General features: G+C 35.9%; 1 protein-coding gene across 1 annotated transcript; it reads right to left on the minus strand.

Annotated features, from left to right (window-relative positions):
* Positions 1–1,128: 1,128 nt before the first annotated feature.
* LOC113231512 lies at positions 1,129–21,996 on the minus strand. The gene is made up of 12 exons (XM_026465837.1): positions 21,897–21,996; positions 19,777–19,920; positions 19,431–19,528; positions 17,635–17,730; positions 15,813–15,933; positions 14,905–14,968; positions 8,827–9,023; positions 6,920–7,063; positions 5,442–5,609; positions 4,989–5,149; positions 4,020–4,164; positions 1,129–1,408 (listed from the first exon to the last, which is right to left on the minus strand). The coding sequence occupies exons 1-12, from the start codon at positions 21,994–21,996 to the stop codon at positions 1,230–1,232; spliced, it is 1,617 nt and encodes a 538-aa protein (XP_026321622.1). The 3' UTR covers positions 1,129–1,229.
* Positions 21,997–22,106: the final 110 nt, after the last annotated feature.

Below are 22,106 nucleotides of genomic sequence, written 5' to 3' on the forward strand. Positions count from 1 at the left end.
ATGCCTGCCTGCTTTAAATCGCAAAGATCTGAGGGACACTGCTACTGCGCGTGACATTCTGAGACATAAGTTGATAAATAAGGAATTCACAAGTTTCATGTGCTTGTAATTTCACCTGCACCTTTACCCTTCAAAACCAGAACGCTAGACCTTAAGACGCTCGCTAGACCCTTCAATTCACTGTATTTACGGATCTTGGTTGGAATACGTAAATTTTTTCATGTCATTTCTTATTGACCTGGAGAGTCTTTCTCCACTTTCTTAATTCCGTTTCCAAATTTCATTTATATAATAAGTTTCCCCGTTTTAAGAACAAGTCAAAACACTTTGTAAGTGGCTTAAACGCTAACCGCGAAAAGTCAAGAAAGAAGAAAAAGTACACATTGATTTAAACTTTCACGATTTTAACACATTACAGTAATACCCCGCTTTGCGCGACCCCGCATTGCGCAATTTCGTTACAACGCGATTTTAAAAATTCGCGCTAAATTTCTCTGCTTGACGGGGAGGCATTGATTTAGTCAATTTGAACCCATAGCTTCTCAGTTACTAAATGTGCATTGTCACAGGTAGTTTTTTCTTGGTAGGACCTTTAATTTGTAATCACATTGGCACTGTCTGTTATCCAGTGAATTGTAAAAGACAATTTTTACGAACAATGACGCCACCGCTAAGAAAAAAGAGCGTAAGACTGGAGACGAAGATAAAAGTTTTAGAAAAGATGGGTTCGTTGGAATAGTACGTTCGTTACAATATTCAGCTGTTTATTCGATCATACCCCGCTTTATTTCTGGTAGCAGTCGTTAGGTCAAGTTAAAGACCCTAAGGCGACCAAAAAACTATAGTACCAGGCAGGCCACACAAACAAAGAACAACCCCGTTTTATGCGAATTTCGCTTACCGCGATTTTGTCCGGAATGCATTCCTTGCGTAAAGCGGGATATTACTGTATTTCATTTTAAAAATCGGGACTTAATCGCGTATAAACATACTTTATTTAAATTGACTGCAAGTCCCATTCTGTCCCATCGTGACCGTTTCAACATGTCCAAATTATTATATAAATACTTATACGCGAGTAAATTCTTATTTTTTTTAAATAAAATAAAAAACGTCTTGGAAGTAATACTTGAAAATAAGATAAAAACTGCATAATTATCAAAGTGTGTCTGTTATTGACTTCTCGAACGATAGGTTTTGCATCGTATCAAACAGTCAATGTTAAGTTATCAATGGTGTTGTTTTATACAGTTATAGTAATATAACCACTTACGTCGTTTATTCAGGGTGATAGAAACAGAGTCCGTCCCGTTCTCGTTTTTCTCTGCAACGTGAACGTGCAGTACGCTGAAGTCTTCCAAAGTTTTAGTTTTGTCGTTAGAAGCATTTTCGTCTTTCATATATTGTTCTGCAGTTAAAAAATATTACAAATGTATCTTTAGTTACAGTTTTTCGTAGTTGTTCGCTTCGGGGCACTACCCAGAACACCCACACCAGACCCAATTCAAAAAAGTTAATTACCAGACCCAATTTAGAAAAGTTCATTTCTTAAATTGGTCTTACTCGGCATCGTATCCGGAATCGCCTCGTTCAGTGCCTATAGTGCAAACCGTTGGGCCATCGAGGTATCAACTGACTGTTATAAATCGATAAATTGAAGTGTTTAGACGATGAGTAACCTAAACAATAAGACGCTTCCCCGAGCAAATGACCTTGAGCATTCGGGCCCCTCTACCGGCACCACCTCTACAATCTTTCGTAAAACTTTACTCACGCCATCTAGCGAATGACGCGAGTAGCAGCAAGCAACCAATCATACGCGGGACGTGGGCGGAGCTTATTTTAAAGGATTCAGATCTCTAATAACATGGAAAATAGTTTTTTAACCCGTAAGGTGGTTCACAAATTAATGGTCGCGGCTATTTAAGTTCGAAATTCTGTTTCTGTGAGAAGTTTACTTTGTGTGGGGATACCAAAAATAACAGATTCAGATTTAAGATAATGCAAATTTTTCATCAATTTCAATATACATATAATATTATGCCAAGTATTAGATAACTTTTACTACTAGTGGCAAGTCACCAGAGGAGAAGCGGCAAAAACTGTTTTGTTACATGAAATGGTTTAGGTATTTACTATTAAATAACGGTCTTACGAAAAATATACGATACTCCTAAGGATATTGTCTAAAAAATGTGCTAATTTGTTACGCGACAGGAAGTGCATTACCCGATCATGTAAAATCCTAAAGACAAAGTTTTAAACTATCTTAAAGAGAGATATTTCGTTTTAAGTACTGCAGAGAACCTGTTGAACTTTGGTTTTCAATTGTTATTAAATTCACATTTATCCCCACATTTGAAAATTGCCCAGCGGTTTATCAACACGCCGCGGCGCCCGCTGCCCCGTCAGTTGCCATCGGGAGCTTATCGTTTTCGGATCTGTTTCAAATTTTTTTCGCCTGTTCTAAGTGACGGGACGAATAAGTCGTGAGCTAAGTGGTAAGCGATACGCCTATCCATAACAGATGCAGTGCCACTCAGAGCTTTACATAGCAAAGATCTAAAGGGCACTGCCGCTGCGCCTGTCACCCTGAGACATAAGTTGACAATTCCCGTGTGCCTGTAATTTCACCAGCACCCTTATCCTTCGAAACCGGAATGCAGTAATGCTCACTCTACTGCTTGGCAGCAGAAATAGGTAAGGTAGCAGTACTTCCCTGGACGAACTCTTTCACAAACTCTACAGTTACTAAAATTTATACTTTAGAACGTGACGTTGTTAGCGTAGTATGCAATCCTGCATATGACTTTGTAAAATAGACGCAACTAAAATAATAATGTGCAGAGATCGTTAATGGGCAAACGTCCGGGTTAACACCCGAAATCGAGGGCAAAAACTATTTCCAACTAAATACTTACAAATCGAGTTTTGTTCAAATGTAATGATATTATTACAAAATGTTTATTGCTTGCTTACATATTTTCAATGTTTTTGCTCCGTTCGGCAACACCGACGACGCTGCTGTACCTGTCGCGACTATATTACTCCACGAAGTCTGAGGAGATAGTGGAGTACATCAGGCTAAAAGCCTAATACACCCTGAGGGTCGAGCGGTTGGAGTCCCGCCACAACGTAAATTTTATTTCATTTGTGGTGACAGTGTCGACCGAACATCTGTCGGCCTCCATGACGGAAGAGTTTTGGCCGAAGGGTGTCATATATCGGCGATTCCGCGGCCGGTTACCTGACACCAGATTGCGCCACACGTCGCCGACAAGTGCAATACGTGTACATTAGTTGTTTAGTTTATTTTATTGTCATATTATATTGCATGTATGTTAGTCCTTAAGGTATATATTATATGGGTCATATGGCCTGAAATAAATGTCTAAATAAAAAAAAAACACATTTTTATTGAATAGATTCACTTGAAAATCGCATTGAAATGAATCGACACATAAAATCGTTAAGCGTTTAAAAATAAAAATCGAATCGTAATGCATCCCGGGTAACAAGTGAGAATCCGCAAGATTGCAAGGTGAGGATTTGCCTCTTTTTCGTCTATAAAAGATTTTTTACAACGAAATTCCCAATAAGTATGGCTTATTCCTAATAAGTATAAATTCATAATATACCATCTTACTATTATTTTACGCATATAGTGGTCTTCGCCCTCGATTTTGGGCAGAAACGGGTTAAAACTTGGGTGGATTGATTGGGTTTAAACTTAGTGCCCATCTCTGATAACGTGAGAACCCTACGGTCTGAACGAAGACGCGACGTGTAGGCATTGAGGCGGGAGTTGCACTACCTGTCTTACATACTTCTTTTTTTAATACATATTACAATATACACTGGCAACATTGTAAGGTGTCATTTGTAACACTGCGTAGACACTACCTATACTACAAATTTGGCAGACACTTGGAGGCTCTGTACTCCGATGACATCTACTGCATTTAATTGTACGGCAGTTTTTTTTCGTGCGAGTCATAAAAAGTCCTGGATCTACATACCTAATTCCGAATGAAGTTGCTGGAGCAAGTTAGGCTTATGAACGAGTTTCCAACGGCCATCTTCACCTTCGATCGGCTCGACGCTGCCTGTCACTGTGTTACTGTGATTTACGGGTATATTCCTTCCGTCTTTGGTAGTTTTTGCCTGAAAATATTAGAAAAAACCTAATATTTATCTTTAACTGCACACATAAAAAATTTATGACGGTCGAGCTTCAACTCAAATGCATTCTTTCATTTACACATTACACATGCACTCATACAGGGTGTTGATTTGGTGTAGATGTTTTTTTAGTAGCAGAGCACCTTGTGAAAGAATTCATGCAATGAAGTACTGCCGCCTTACCTATTTATACCGTCAAACGGTAATGTGAGCATTACTGCATTCCGGTTTTAAAGGGTTAGGGTGGTGGTGAAATTACAGGCACATGAGACTTGTTTACTTGTGGCAACCTTTTTTTTTGTTGACAAGTCCCATATGCACCATAATTTTACCAGCACCATTACCCTTAAAAAGGCAGTACTTCTCCAGACGAACTCTTTCACAAAGACCTCTACTGCTTTTAAGAATCTTCTCTGCTGTTTATTTGCAATTTCATATAAATGGCAGATTGCAATAATTCAATTACAAAATAGAGCTATTAATAATATATTTTGATAGGCGATGTCATATATGATGAATTTTTGCTTGGGCTGATTTTTGAAATGACGCTTCACTTCTGTTTAATTTTTTTAATTTACTCCTAAATTAGTACAACAATAAGGTGATGCTTTTCCGTGCTATTAATTTGAACTAAAATTAAATATTCTCAGCTATGTAAAAATATATGTTTTTTTTATTGAGTACTGAAATTTTTCCGGGATTTCGTTAATTATACTTCTAATCATTATGTGTTAATGCAATTTCTTGATGTACATGTTTCCTCTTAATACATAATGTAAGAATTAAATAATAAATTAAATTCTCACCCTAGTAATGATAACATTGTGGCGAGTAAGCGAGGGTTGAAAGGCAGGTATTTGCAACAGCTGCATTATCACTTCATTGGCGGCGGCGACGTATTCTGTCTCCTGCGTATTCCTGGGTAATGTTTGTTCGATTTGGCGCTGGCACTCTGACCGACTGGAGGCTGAGGGATTTTAGGAATGAAATTTTACTATTTTAAAATACTATTTTACAATGGGATGTTTACGCCAGTTTGATTCGATTGAAACGCGCGTAAAACAACAAACAAAAACAATGTGACTAAAAAAAATGCTAAATGGCTTGTCTATTCATTTCAATTATCAATGAAATAGTTGTCACATAACAACAATTGACTAATTTCGTAGGCACTTTTTCAATCCACTTGCTCGGTTAAGCGGCAAGCCTATTGTTGACTCGTGCTTTGTTTTCTAGAATCAGAATATTGAAGTACTTACGCGATTCGATTTCTATATTCCGAGCTTTTTTTGCAATAGTAGTAGAATTACTCGACGAATCTGGTGGTATACTGTTTCTAATATAATTATTACAGCTGCGTTTTACAACTCTTGCTACTAAATTATTGCCATTTACAGTTTTCCCTAGTACTATTTTGTTTGGAATATCTGAAAATTTTAAAATGGTAAAAATTTTAAAATGGTATACATCTAGTATTTATGTACTTACATCTTTTTATTTTCTCACAAAAATTAATAATTTATTTATTTATTTCATACAATTACTCAGCATTGCTGCCATCGGAACGAACAAGGGCACAACTAACATTTTTGTCATAACTGACTTATGTATATATTTGTACTCAGGAAAAAAGACCAATCTACCCATTTTGTTTGTAGAAATATTTTGCAATAATTGTTGAATATAGTGCAAGCATCTGGTATGTATGTATAACATAAATAAACTACTTAATACAAAACGTATAGTTTATTTATTCTTTTCAGAAAAACCAAACCTATATTTAAACACATTTATCTTCAAATTTAGAATTCGCTACTTGTGCCTTTCTTTCTTCCGAAGGCAGATTACAATAAGTTACCAAGGCACTGTGAAATTATTAACGAATATTTATAGTAATTCAGAAGACAGTAAGGGCTGTAAGGGAGCCCAAATACCGTCTTTTGGGCCCCAAGCTAGACCCGCCTGCACGTGGTGCACCCTACCGGATAGCGAAAGGGGCTCTGACCAAAATGTAACCGAGTATTCCCTAAGAGGGTTGACGTCAGGCAGGCGGCCGGTCATAAAACACCATGCCAAATCCCTTTACAACATGTATTCAAGAAGAAGAAGACAGTCGCTCGTCTATCCTCTTACAAAACTTAAAATATTCATGACACACAGTCACCCATCAATTTGCAAAAACAAACTGCCGCCGCCGCCATTGCCAGTAGATTGTGACCAAGTGGTCGAAGAATCAATTTTTTTTGTAGGGTGCACCAGTTCCGCCCTCAATTCTAGGCAATCGAAGTCTCTCTTCATGACTCTAGGATTTAAGTAAATATTCGTCCAGGGAGGAACTGCCACTTTACCTATTTCTACCGCCAAGCAGTAATGTGAGCATTCCTGCGTTCCGGTCTTGAAGAGTAAGGGTGCTGGTGAAATTACAGGTACAAGGGATTTGCGTAGTGCAGTGCCCCTCAGATCTTTGCGATTTGAAGGTCTGAGCGGCACTGCAACTGTTACAGACAGACAGTGTCACTTACTACCAGACTCGCGACTTACTCGTCCCATCATATCATAAAAAATATATAATAAATCTACAAAAACAAAACACAAGACCCTTTTCACGGTGATGCAGCAATACATAAACGTATGTCGCAACGCATAGATGGCTTACGAGAATCGCGAGACCCAAAAAAATAAGCAGTTTTATTCTACATTCTACAATAAACTTTATTGAAGTAAGTTCTCAAGGTACCTTTAAAGCAATATTTCGTTTTTATCCTTAAAATATTGTTCCTTTGCACATCTACAGTTGGAGAAACTATTGTTGGAGTAGTGGGCTCTTTCAGGACTTCTTGAGGATCTGGTTTCGTATCAACAGCCATTACATTGCTTTCCGCTAAAACTATACGAATATAAATGATTGGCAAGTATAAGTAAGGTACACTCACTGTCAACATGATGTGAGCATTCAAACGTATTAACAACACGGTGAAAAAGAATTTAAGGTGCATTTTCATTTTTCCGAACTTCCGTTTCAATCAAATTAATAATAACAATAATTCTGCCGCCGTTCCTTAACAGAGCGTTTGTGACTAAAACACAAAACCGACAAAATAATGTATAGTCATAAAAAATGTCTACTGTTCTCTTCCGGTAACTTCATATTTGATCCACCTAGAAAAAAATAAAAATAGTGACAGATCAGCCTTTTTTTACTGATCACGGCAGGAGACATAACATTTTTTTTTAAATGTCACATGCGCCATTTCAAGTAACGGCGGCACAATTGAGGCTATCAGCGCAAAAGTGATGTAACCCACATTATTTTTTTTTACAACACCATAATATACTAATAAACTACATAATTATTTTATATTTGGATACTATTTTCATGTATAAACAATATTTATTTCATTAAAAGTACATCATTATTTTACATTTAGATGCTATTTTCATGTATATAAACAATACCTATTTCATTAAAAGTACATCATTATTTTATATTTGGAAGCTATTTTCATGTATAAACAATATTTATTTCATTAAAAGTACATCATTATTTTATATTTAGATGCTCTTTTCATGTACAATAAATTTAATAATTAAATATTTTCATAATAATAATAATCATTAAAAATAATGTGGCCTCCAGGCCCAAGCAGTATATGTAGAGCATCTCAGAGAAACGAGCTCCTTAAATCAAAGATTTATAGTGTACTGTAATATACTGGTAATACGAAAGCAACGGTGGCTGCTTTTGGAAGTACAAATAAAAGTCAACGGTCTTTTCGGCCTTTGTTAGTTTGCACAAAAAAATCGTCAAATATTTGGTAGGGTTCACATTTATGTGGTTTTAGTTGATTGATGTAAAGTAGAACGCCCGGTATACATGGTGTGCCCTTGTTTTGTTGCTGTTTTGAGCAAAAAATTACATAAATTTAAATTACAAAAATTCACAGGCACAAGGGACTTTTCAAACTTAAGTCTCAGTTTGACAGGCGCAGTAGATTTAAAGCTCTGAGGGGCACCGCAACTGTTATGGACAGGCGTGTCGCTAACCACTAAGCGCACGACTTGTTTCTTCCGTTAATTTGTCATCAATCATAGAATTATAAAAATACACATTCAAATTTTAAGCTATATAAAAATACGTAGAAATATGACGGTATCTAGAAAAATTCTTTAAAAAATATGGGTTGCGATTTTCATACACAAACTCGAATTTTTTTTCCGAAATAACATTTGTTCGAATTTTCATTACACCGAAAGCTGAATTATAACGAAACCGTTGTTCTTTCAGGATATGTTGGATGTTTATCGTAAAGACACGATTAAGTTCGGTTAGGTCAGGTTAAGTTAGGTTTAAAAGAAAAAAACATTTTCCTCTTAAAATAACTTTCGAGGTTATGAAAATTCAAGCAAACGTTATTTCTCGAAAATGTCATTTCGGACTACTGTTATGTAACCTTTCATATAAAAATAAGGTCATGTTTGCATGAGCATGAAGCCTATAATTTCTATTTGGTACATTATAAAGTGCAGTGGGCGTTTAGCGCTTTCCGATTGTAGTTTGTCGAGTCTTAGGAAGTTAACATAATATGGAAATGGATAGCATAAAATATGTATAAGTAACAAACTAAAAATGTTCCAAAAACATACCTTGTTCCTTGTTGTCTAACATATTATGTTCATTGTTTAATTCTAATGGTAATTCTGCTATATTTTCTTTGCCATTTAGATCTGAATTATCTATGACTAGCTCCACTGCGTCATGTTGATTTATTGTATTGTGTGTAGAATTTTCTATTTTCATTTTTTCTATTTTAATTGTCGATAGATTTTCCATTTTTATTGATCTGAAAATCGTTAAGACTTACTTTTACTGGCTATAGAATTAAATAAGGTCTGGATTTATCAACATCCAGAGAACAGTAGGGCCAGCACAGCAAGGCGCGACTTACGCCAGAGCGATATAAAACGCGAGATCTCTATGCGAGAATAGCATCTGCACTTTACGTGTCGCTCTTGCGCAAGTCGCGCCCACACGTAGTTGCAGTATTATTTGCAGTATTATTACTCACTTAAGTATTTTTTCACCTCATTAGCTAGGAAATGTTCTTTTTCTCATTAGAAATCAGCGCGCAAAGGGATTTTTTCCACGCCTTTGAAATTCGAACTTGACGATGAACTGTGGTGCACCTAACTTTTTCTTTCGATGAAAAACATAACGACACGGTCAACAGCGCGATTTGTCGTGCAGTATTTATGTTATATAATTGCGTTGGTATATTTTATTCTTATAATTGTTGACATTATATTGACAACGATAACTAATTTTGTTTATTAAAACTGATTTGTTCTAGTTCAACTGTTCTTTCATCTACCATTTTCCTAGCTACACTGAGGTGAAAAGCGGTGTGTTTCGCTCGGCAGCAAAGGACTTTTGCGTCTCGTGCCTTGAAACCCTCGCTACGCTCAGATTTTTATTTTTGAAGGTTCGGTTTTAGACTCCTTCGCTTACTCAGGTTTCAATACAAGCACTCGCGTCAATCAACAATTTTGCAACTATTATTTTCCCTTAGGGCCGATTCATATGAGTAGTATCAGCGAAACGAGCGCTTCCAGCTACATGAAGTTTATTCATAAATAGCCGTTGGTGCTCAATTATGCCGAAGCGCGATTAAGGCTTGTCGTCTGAACCCTCCCTTAGAAATAAACGCTCTTTCTGTTTATATTAGGGTAATATAGTGGCAGCAGCAACCGATGAGCACCAATGATCGTCATTTTTTTAAATTAATTTCTGTCATAGTAACACGTTTGTTACTGGTGCCACTTACTGGGTGTTCATTATTGGTGAGTGTCGATTACTGGGTAAATAATTAGTGGATTTTTGGTGTTAATTAATTAGTGGATTATTGGTGTGATAATGGTTTTTTTATGAAACATACTAACGTATAATCTTGCTTGAGGATTATCTCTGTCTAGTAAAGTAATCACTATTGATATATATTTAAAAACAAAAAAGTTATTTCAAATTTCAAGACACGCTTCCCTTAAAATGACGATAAGGTTAATTAGTCAGATGGAAAAAGGGCTCGTTGTATTATTCAATATAAACAACTTTTGTTTTACAATATATGGAAATTAAAAAACAATTTTTTGTATTCTCATAAAAATTTCAACAGCCGATCAAAATGAAAAAATCATTTTTTCTATAGGTAAGAACTATAACCCGCCCGAATTAACTGTGCACCTGGTGCTATGACGTCACTCTGTCGGTACGGTTTGCAAAAAAATGTTAAGTTCGCAAAAATATTATTCACGATTATTTTTTTTCAACATGCTAAGGTTTAGTTTTTATCGTTATGTTAGTTATGATAGATATAATAAATATAAACAACCAAATATAAAACAGGTAAATTTTATTATTTTTAATCTTCATCACTATAAATAATTTCTTCAACCCCTGACATGGTGTCCGAATCATCTTCGTTTTCGCTCTCAGAGCTGCTTTCTTCGCCTCCGAGAGAAATTATAAATTCCCTTTCTTGTGTTTCTTGGAGGTGGTCACTTTCCCAATAATCTTTTTCCAATTTTTCGACGTGTTCTATTTCTTTTTTCCAATCGGAAACTGTAATCGAATTTATGGCCTCGCGCGTCAGGTTTTCGATTTCTCTTTCGGACTGATCAATGTTTTTGTCTGCCACCCTTTGCTTCACTAAATTCCATATATACTCAATGGGGTTTAAGTCACAATGATAAGGTGGCAGACGTAAAACTTCATGGCCGTGTTCTTTTATCAATTGGTCCACAATATATTTTTTTGGAGGCTTATTTATGACAATTAAATGATACAGTTCTCTTTTAGTCATTTTTTCGTCATATGTTATATTATTGCTTCTCAGCCAGCTTTGCATCTCACTTTTGAGTGATGAACTCACGGGAGGCTTTTCTGTTTGCGTCGAATGATACGGCGCATTGTCTATAACAATTATGCCATTTGGCGGTAAATTTGGGAGAAGCCTTTCTTTCAGCCACTTTGTGAAATTTTTCGTATCCATTTCATGGTGATAGTCGCCAGTATTACTTTTACATTTATATAAAAGTTCAGCCCCGGGAATGAAACCATTGTCACCGCCGGCATGTACTAATATCCAGCGTTGCCCAGGGTTATCATTTTTTTTAATACTTGCGTCGGTACTGTTCTGCCAACACTTACTTACGGTATAATGGGAATGTATCCATGTTTCGTCCAAGTACGTCACCGGTTTTTTATCAGCCCCGAGAGCATTGTTCTCTCTTTTTTTTCTCAGGTAGCGAGCTCTCCAGGCGGCGATGTCGGGTTTTTGTATTAGTATTACTCTTGCATTTTTACATTTTTTAAATTTATAACCTAAATGCTTGACAACTATCTCCCGCAGTGTGGTTTTTCCACCTAAAAAAAATATATTTGTTAGTTTATGTTGGAATGGTCATTTCTCATATAATTTCTTAAATAATTTCAAGACCATTTATTTAAAATTATGAAAAAAAAAAATCCAAAGGTGATTTTAATAATGTAAAAATAAAATGTTTACCTGGAAAATTTAAATCTCTTTTTGCAGCCACCAATATTTTTTTCAATGTCGGTATTTCTTTTCTTATTGTGTAGAAGCTGTTTATTATGTTTCGCAATGCGTTGAGATCGAAACTGTCAAGTTCGATTTTTTTGGTGCTTGGTTTTCTATTTTTCCCTGGTGTTGACAATTTTGGTATTGGTCTTGAAATTATTGAACTTGAAGCCGCCATCGAAGTACTAGGCTCCGAAGAAACAGCTTGTGCTGCTATCTTGGCTTCGTTTTTAATTTTCATCAGTGTTCTTTTTGATACACCAGTTGCTGCACAAGCCCTTTTTATAGCTTGGTCTACAGGAATGACAAATCCTCTATTTGCCTTTTCATTCTCAAAGAATGTCAACACTCTCAATATAAAAGTCCTTGCTTCACTGTGAATAGTCTTTCCCATGTTGTTTTTGATACAAACATACTACTATACAGCAAAAACTTTTAACTTAACGACAACTAACAACAACAATTAAATAATATCAACTGACTATTGAAAACGCAGACACACCCAACTGTAACAAAGATGCTATCGCTACTAAACACTCAAGGCGAACGCGGGGCGCCGCGCGGTGTAGCGGGAGAGGGGTCGCATTCCAGCGAGGTGCACACTTGAGTCGTACGGGTAGTAATGTTACTAAACACTACAAAACGTAATTTTTTAAGCAACTGCTCATTCATTGTGCTGACTGCCCTGAGAAGAAGAAACTCAAGGGGTTGCTCTTTTCAAATAAACCTAAAGCTATAGAACACACTTTGAATCCAATTCGTGTGTAATCTAGAGCCATGTTACCTTTCCATACATCTTTATCTGACACGTAGTATCAACGTTGGCATCTACGTTAAAATGGGAAGCTTAAAAAAGTCTATACGTTGATTGTGTTCATCAGAACATTAAGACCATAGAGACCGTTTTATTATAACCTGTATAGAAAGTGAGCGGTAAGCCCGCATTCTATGCATACATATCTCAACCAGATTGAAGATCATTGTATCAAGATATTGAAGAGAAGTCATTGAAAAGGTCAGTTCATAAATATCCAGCATCTGTAAGATTGATGCCACTGGTAGTTAGGAGTATACCAAGTGCAAGTCCGTGCTTTACTGTCTACTGTAGGAACTATCTAATCTACTGTAGGTATTATCCATAGATACAGAAAAAAAGTGGGGATATGGTATGGGGGCGTGGTTCGTGTAGCCTCGATATGATCAAAATGATCATATCGAGGTGACACGCCTACAAACATCGCCACAGAGACATGGCGATCGTTGTACATACAAGATCTCTCGTAAAACGTAAAATGCCATCGTCATCAAATATATATATATATATGTTCATTTACGATGACTGATGTTTATCGACAATAAATTTTTACTGAAATGTTTGAATTTCTTACTATGATTTTTGTAATTAAAATCCCTAAAATATCGAAACGAAAAGTTAAATTGATTTATTTTATTATATTATTATTATTATTAAACATTTTATTTCGAGTAACTTTAACGCAACTCATATTTCGGACAACCGTTTCAATTTCATGTCAATCTGTATGTTGATGTTGCTTGAAGAAAAATGTGTATGTGTTTTCGATATTTAAGATATTTAAATTCCATTATACCCGTAGATACTCGTTTAGTATTTTTAATTTTTTCCAATGAGTTTAAAATAAAAGAAGGTTGGATTGAAACTGCAGGAACATCGAAGGATTGGTTTTCTTACTACCATTTCTGACTTTGTTTAAATTTCCATAACAAATGCATTGAAAAAATAAATAAAATAAAATCGGCTTTATTTTACATGTGCATGCAAAATAAATTAGGAACAATTATAGAAAATTACATAAATCCTTCATAAAAAACAACATAATTTAATTTATTAAATTCGTTGATGCTTCGAGTTTACTCTTGACAGTGACAGATTCACCAACCCGTGGTATAATAGAAAATGGACAATGGCGACGATCGCCATATTTTTTATATTATTCTTATAAAACTGACACTGGTCCAAGCCTAGCGGCCGCCATTAGAAAAATAATAATAATTTATATTAATACATTAATTTAATAATACACCAGTGTAGATTTAGTATGAAAAATGGAATTTTTATTAATATTAAAAACAGCCACACGGTTTCTAACTATAGATTAGGTAGGACCACATCCCTCGTTGAGTAGCGTCAGTTTAAGGTTAATAAGGTTAACAATTCACGGAGCGGTTTACATCCGCGCCCGGCGGTGCCGCCTAGATAGCGGTTTTATTTCAATACTCACGGCCTTACCCGCGTGCGCCTGCACCACATTGCGCGTGAACCGACCGCCAAAGTGCGCGGGCGTCGTCGGCCGCGATGCGCACAGGTCATCGCGTCCTGCGCGGTTCTACTAGTACCCCGCCGCGGCAACCGCGAGCAACCGTCACCACTATAGGCGTAAAACGCGCCGTGAAATGTGCTACTAATTTTACATACTTAACTGTTACATTCTACAGGTGCCGCCGCGGGACGCGGGTGAAAACCGCTCCGTGAGTTCTTAGTGTAACGAAAAATGAGTTTCAGCGGCATCTAATGTGTAATAGTGAGCTATTATATACTAGTAGCATTTTTACTAAAACGCCACCTGACGGTGAATGGCTGAACCAGGATGAAAAATTACTGAAATATTGTAATATAACTCTTATTCAAGTGACTGTAAATTTAATTTTGTTAAGTTTTAAAATTGTGTTATATCGTTTTCACGTTTTAAACCCTACCCAATCAATATCTTTAAGTTATGGTAATATCTACTGATAATAGAGCGTAAAGTTTGAATTGCACACAAGCTAAAAATGGCGACATCGGTACCTGATCTTACATAGCGTCATTACATATCTCCCCTTTTTTTCTATATCTATGGTATTATCAACAAAGTTGACGTCTTACCGCTTTAGAGGTTTTTTTGGGGTCAGTAGCGGCCACCGCAGCTTGCTTGCTCTTGTCAACAAATGACGTTTGAGAGCCATATTGTATTTTTATTGTAAACAAAAGGTTTCCACAAAAAAAAAAGATTCCAATCTCCGACTGCAAACAAGACTATTTTTGGATTGGCAAGGCTTCAACTTTGCTGATAGTAGGTATAAGTACGAATATAGAATAATTATTTACGTTAATGGTTCTTCTTGTATTACTGCATTTGTTTGGTTCTCAGCTCTATACTGTTCTATTAGATCTGGAAATATAATAACAGAGATCAACATATCATAACAAACTGGAAGCACCAGCGTCTAGAGTCTGTCTTTTTTAAAGATGGAGTAAAATGGAGTTCCTTGCGCAAAAGTGTTGCCAGCTTGCGAGCAGCTTGTGATTGCATTCAGCCGATAAATATTTTATCGACTGAATGTTGGTTACGCTTATGCAATAAAAAGCCGAACTTGTATCATTTGAATAATTTGTTTGATTATTGGACATGAGTTCATTTGGATTGTCCATTTTTGTAAGTCCATATATACATAAATTTAGAATTATGTTTTTTAAAAATATAAAGAGGAGACATATTTTAAAGATTTGCATTTTAATTCAATATAGATAATCAAATTTGTCAGTCCTTATTAAAATGTATACGAATAAAAACTGATTTCGAAACTAGTAAGCCAGTGGTTAAAATAGGAATAGAGAAGGCAATAAAGCAATTAGTTATCATTAGAAACGTAGTAACATTCACAATTCGGACATTTTTCGCAAAATGTTACCTTCTTTCACAATCTATAGATAAAACTGTCGACAACAACTACATGACTATGTAAATTTTATGAAAACTGGCAATCCTGCAAATGTCATTTCAAAAAGACAGACTATAAGTAGTATTTAAGGTTATTTAAGCCTGTAATTATTTGCTCGTGAAAATTTTGCGCAGTTATTGGCTGACGTAGTTATCTTTTAGGATACCGGCAAAAAAGAAAAATTAAGTTTGGCAACTCTGAGCTCTGTTCAGTAATGACACGACCCGGAGCGTCACAGTTTTTCTTAATATAAAAATTATTTTAAAGCCATAATAATTGTTAAATAATACTTACCATGATTAGTAGTAATATCATGAAGTCCGAGTGTGTTAAGAACAAACACTTTGTCATTTGTTTCTAGCAGAATCCAACCTTTTTCCTCTAGCATTCTGTATTGTTCATCGGTTATAGTTATCTGTAAAGTTAATAGAAATTTCAGTATACTTTCATAACTATATGAGGCAGTTTTATTTATTTATTGATATCATGATGTTTTACACCATCATATTCATATTTTTTTTGTAAAAATACTGCACTACTTTGTTATTATTCATATATATATCGCACAACACAAAGAAAAATTCCTTTGTTCCGACTGGAATCGAACTGTTGCCAGTAGCCACGCCAGGGCCACCGCTACAGACCAAGTCGAGTCAGATCAAAGGACTTTTTAATGTTTTTTTTAATAAGTAAATAAATGCGCATTTCACCTCCATCTCACCTAATGGAAAGCGACGATGAGGTCGACGATGTAGCATGCACACTTAAATAGTGCCTATCCACTCTCGCCTTGAAAAGGCCCAAATTGTAGCGTTCGGGGAATAAGTCTGCAGGCAGGGGATTCCACTCCTTTACCGTTCGTCATATAAATGCGGAAGCGAAACGCTTCGTGTGAATCTTTGGAATACCCACAACATAGGCGTGGAACCCCAGCCTACGTCTAGTCCCACGATGATGGAATGGAGAAGGCGTAATTAAATCATGCAATTCCATCGCACACTCTCCGTGATATATCCTGTAGCAAACTGATAAGCAGGCAACCTTACGGCGGTGTTCAAGGCTCTGCAGCTTTGCCTTTACCAGATCCGAGTCACTTAAAATCCTTTTGGCATTCTTTACTAGTGAATCCAGTGTTGTTCGACCTTTATATCAACAATTATGTGATGTTTCTTAAAGTCAATTAAGCTATTCATCATCAACTTAGTTAATACAAAGATCGAACATATATGTAGAAACGTTTCTTCGACCCGGCGGGACTTGAACTATGCTTTAAAAAATTTCTCTCTAATAGCGACGAATGCCGAAAGCTAGTACAAACATTTAAAACAAAAACACGTAGGAGAATTTCGACCGCTCGGTAACTTGACGTGTGGCTCATTTGGTAAGAGTAATGCTACGGTGCAACACACCCACACACTAATAATTTCACAAATATCTCAGTAATATAACCGGTTATGGTTCTTGCGAGTTATTTTTCGTAAATAATAGTAACAATATTAATAATAACTTACTTATTTTAAATATATCAATACCAGAAGTATCAATTAACGTAAGAGGCATTTTGTCGAAAATGAGTTACATAATCATTGGATTCGGAAGTTCCCGCTCTATCGATTGGTTTTATTAGAATTTCGGAATGCCCAGTGGTTTAAAATATAGCATGTCCCTTACACTACAAGCAGGAAGAGACGCTCGACGGTTTACACATAAAATATTAGTAACGTAAGGCACAGCTAAACATCTTTTATTAATGTTTTTTAATGTAAGGGACATGCTATATTTTAAACAACTCATCTTTCGTATAAAGCATGAAGGAAGAGGAAATTCTAAGAAACTTTGCTCTAGACACAATCAAAATTGGAGGAGACAGTAGAGTTATACACAGATTTAAAAAAATAAAATCGTTTTTTGGCTCTCCTAAAAACCGTGGTTTGTCCCTTATCTGGTATCGATATGCTAAGTAAAAAGGAAGAGAGAAGTAAATATAGCATATTTTCAATTACTTAAATATGTTGATGGATTTATAAACACAGCCGTAATTTGCATAACTTGTGTGAAATGCTCCTGGAATTGAATGACCAGGTGATAAATTCCTAGTTTCAAATAAACATCATACCTCTGTACATCCAACAGACGTTTTGTTCAAAATGTTGACTACGTCTATATCTTCCTGTGTTTCTGTTTCTTTGTATTGGTCATCTTCCACTTCTACCTGCAAAATTAATAAAGGAACTTACGAGCTAGAAAAGTTCAAGTTTGAGACCAGGTTTGGTTATGGCATAATAGAATTACTAGATTATTCCAGCCCTCTTTTTCCATATAAGGCTCATCTGTTCAGTGGTGAAAAATGGTATAGCCTGTAATAGATAGCTGTTATGGTAGAGATTGCTTGATTCATCACCCCGTCCCATTTTTAACCAACGACGTAAATTGTCAGTATGTCTGTCTGACTGAACTGGTCTTACGAATTTTTAAAAGACTAAATTTAATCGGAGTGGTTCTTAGCTATGTTTGAGGTACATTAGTTTAGCTGTATACAAAATTTTCAATTTTTTTTTAATAAAAGTATTGAGTGCACACATTTTTTTTTCACTCACAGCCCTGCACTAGGGAAACCCTGTATCGCGGGTGTCATGGACACGTATGTAGACAACCACAAATTACACCCAAACTCACGATAGAAATAAATCTAGGCCAAACGTGCAAAAAATGCAAATATTTCTCCCGGCCCGGGACTCGAACCCGGGACCTCTGCATAGCAGTCCAGTATGGTAACCGAACGGCCACTGAGGTAGTTAAATTTGACCTCCATTTCACCTGGTGGAAAGTGACGATGAGGTGGACGATGTAGCATGCACACCTAAATAATGCCTTTTCACTATCTCCTCGAAAACGTCGGAGTTATAGCGTTCAGGGAATAAGTCTGCAGCTCCTTTCCCAGTTAGTGTAGGGAATCTCAGTCATATATATTTTATACTTCCAATTGTCTGATGAACTTGAACTTTGATATACTATGATAATGTAATGACATTACAATAATATAGTAACTCCGATCTGATGTTGTAATAAGGACAGTCGGCGCACTGCTCAATTCTTCGATTACTAACAGCAGACGATCATGTTTGGGCTCATTGAATCGGTCTCGACGAGTAGTTACAGATGGTGATTTTTATCAGGTTTTTTTTGGGTTATTCCTATCATCAGATGCATCCCCTAAAACCGATCCTCAAATGGATTCGTTTTACACTACTATCTATTCCCATCGGATTCCCTTGTAGGGTATCAAAAATAAATATTATTATTTTATTCCCACCTGATACCCTGGTATTTACAAGCGTTTTTTGGTAGGTACTGTGTTACAGTCAACAAGAAAACTTTTGAAACTCAAGAAATAGCAATCGATAACTGGCACAAATACGTCATGACCAAACTTTTGACTGTGACTATCACAGTTAGTCATTGTTTAGAAAAACGTGCATTTTAAATATTACTAAGACTGATTTTTTGTTATTGTTTGATTTGCACTGTGTTAATGTTAATGACCTGTCATAATAAGAAAAAATGTTGCCTGTGATAATTATAACATTAAACTTAGATTTTGAATATTCTTTAAGACTGATTTTTTGTTACTTGTGATTTGCAACATGTTAATATTAATTACCTGTCATAAAAAAATTGACTGATAATTATAAAATTTTACCACAGTTGCTCTATAAATGAATTTTTATTTTTATTTTAAAATTTCTTTTTCTTTTCACTGTACTTAACTTACGAATACAACAAGGAGATACGTTGAGAGTTGCAAAATATGGAGTGAATCAATTGGGATTATAAAATTGGCGGTGGATCCGTTGTAGGGGATCAAATGGGAATAAGCCTTACTTTTAATTTAAATATCATAAAAGGTCTCACCTGGTCAGTGGTGGAGTCGGGCACTGCTTGCAGTAAATAACTGTTGCCGTAAAGGTTGCTTGATTCCTCAGCTGCTGGCACTGGCAGAATGAAATTATCTGTGAAAAAATTTCAATTTTAAAATTTTTATTGTATGTCAAACTATATTCAGTATTTCAGTATACACAGTATTCAAAATTAGTAAAACCTCTTGGTTATAAATACAACACCAAATCTGTTCTAAAATTGGATAATATTTTGTCAAAATTATTGTTTGTTATGAAAAAAAAGACAACATCCAATATATTATAATTATTGTATCTTAAACATAAATATGTTCTATGAAAGGTAAAAATTGAAAGCTCACCAGGGACAGAAATCATTTCGGCAGAATTATCAACGTCGACAAAAAACTGTTGAGATGACACATCATACACAGTACAGGGCTGAGCCGTGTCCAGAGCTTCCTTCACATCCTGCACTTGTGCTACATATTGAACTTGTCTGTTAACTGAAATAGAATAATATAATAGTAATAATAATGTTTATTTTCTCTTCCACAAAATACATATTATAGGTAGGAACAGTTTACAGGTTAGATTTTGATAAGGATAATTTTGTGGGAGACTGCTGCCTGAACTTAGCAAAAAAAATGCCTGTGCGTCAGGCCACCAGGTTCCCACCTCTCAGAAATACAAGTTCAAAAATTTTGACTTTAACTTTTTTACACTACTAGCACCAACTAGAGATATTGAAATGTCGCTTCACAATGCACAGATACGAACATATTAATGAGTTGAATCGAAAAATTTATTTACTGTTACTGACACGAATAAACTTACTTACATATGAATCATTATCCATACAACATTATCTTGCCCATTACCACAAAAACTATAACCCTGTAATACTTCTTTTGTTTCTCCACTTGCATCAGTAATTCGATATCATCGAAGGACATGAGAGTAAAGTAGAAACTTAGAGTAAAAACCTCGGTTACACATGTTTACATTTTTAATTAATTAATTTTATTGTGATACCAAGTGTCAGGACGAACGTACTGTGCGCCTGGTGGCACACCCTGTCATAACAGTTGCAGTACCACTCAGAGCTTTGAATCACAAAGTTCTGAGTTGCACTGTCATTGCGCTTGTCACCTTCACATGTTAGTTGAGAAATCCCAAGTGCCTTAATTTTTTTAAGCATTTTATACCTTGAATGTAAAATTCTATATGCATTTAACAAAATGAGTAATAATTTTTAAGTTTAATGGAAGCATGCAGTCTTACATTATAATTTGTATAATATATCAATCAATACCTTCCGTGTAAGTTGTTGTAAACCATAAAATAGCATTCCTTGTTTAAAAGTAAACAAAATAGAAATTAATGCACCTAGTGTTTTGTTTACTTTTAAACATGGAACCTATAGTATATATTAAGTCAAAAAGTAAAAAATGCTATTTTGTGGCTTACCACAACTTATGTAGGAAGTATCGATATTATGGGTCGTATTCCAGAACTCCACTCAATACTCAAGTCAGGACTTGAGTATTGCAGTGAGCACTGAAAATCATACTCAAGTCCTTGCCATTAGGGTCGTATTTCCAGTGCTTGAAATCATACTCAAGTCTGCTCAAATCCTGACTTGAGCATTGAGTAGAGTTCTAGAATACGACCCTATACGAGTGTCCTATAAGTTTTTATCCCACATTACATTATCCAGTCCTAATTCTACCATAAAACATTAAAGAATTGACAGGTTAGGGCCTCTAACAGCCTCAGTACAATCCATGAGCTCCAAGGGCCTCTGTACTTATAATGGGAGATTGCTGAACATTTGCTTTTGATATAGATTTCAGTATCATTTCATGTTTGGGTCACAGCCTCCATGTTATAATATCATCATTTACGAATATCAATATCAAAATATCAATATTTACGAATTCTGTATAGGTCTTCATACAACTCACACTATCTAGTCAAATACTGATGCATAGATATGTATCTCAAGCAGATAAGGAAGCGAACCAAGTTTGAAAATTTTAATCAGCATTTTACAGACTCTAATGCCATTGGACCAGTAAGTACTAATAAGTTAGTACATACATACATATACACCCTTTTACCATCGGGGTAAGCAGAGACAACAGCCTTCCATTTGTTACGATCCTGACACCTTTCACGTCATCAACGTGCATCTGTGCTTTCATACATGCTCATAAGGTAAGGGTAGTCTTGACATGGTCTTTTTTAATGCAGTCTTCCCAAAACGTCATTGCGCCGTGCTGCCCGTGCCGGCGCGGACTCACGTGTAGACTCAGGCCTGTGGCGTAAGCTCGACCGAACAAGGGACATGGCGTGGTCTATGGTGCCACGACCCGTGGGAAGCCGCCCTAAGACGTCCTCAATTTGGTCATTGAACAGTTAGTATCGGAATTGAAATTATTATATTAGCTATTATTAAACCCATATTACACAGACTTACTTAAAAATGTTCCATCATCCTGAACCACAAAGAATTGGTCCGTATCGCTTTCTGAATTTGCAGAAAGATATTCATACGTCTCGTACGTGTTCTTGTCCATTTTATTAAGGAAATTTCTACTTAAAATTTTCGTAAGTTTGCTTATTAACTTAAAATTGATAATCGAACAGTGCAATCTTATTATAGTCTGCACTAACCCTAAAACTATTA

The sequence above is a fragment of the Hyposmocoma kahamanoa genome, unplaced genomic scaffold (genome assembly GCF_003589595.1).
Source record: "Hyposmocoma kahamanoa isolate Upper Pololo Valley unplaced genomic scaffold, ASM358959v1 65, whole genome shotgun sequence".
Lineage (NCBI taxonomy): Eukaryota > Metazoa > Arthropoda > Insecta > Lepidoptera > Cosmopterigidae > Hyposmocoma > Hyposmocoma kahamanoa.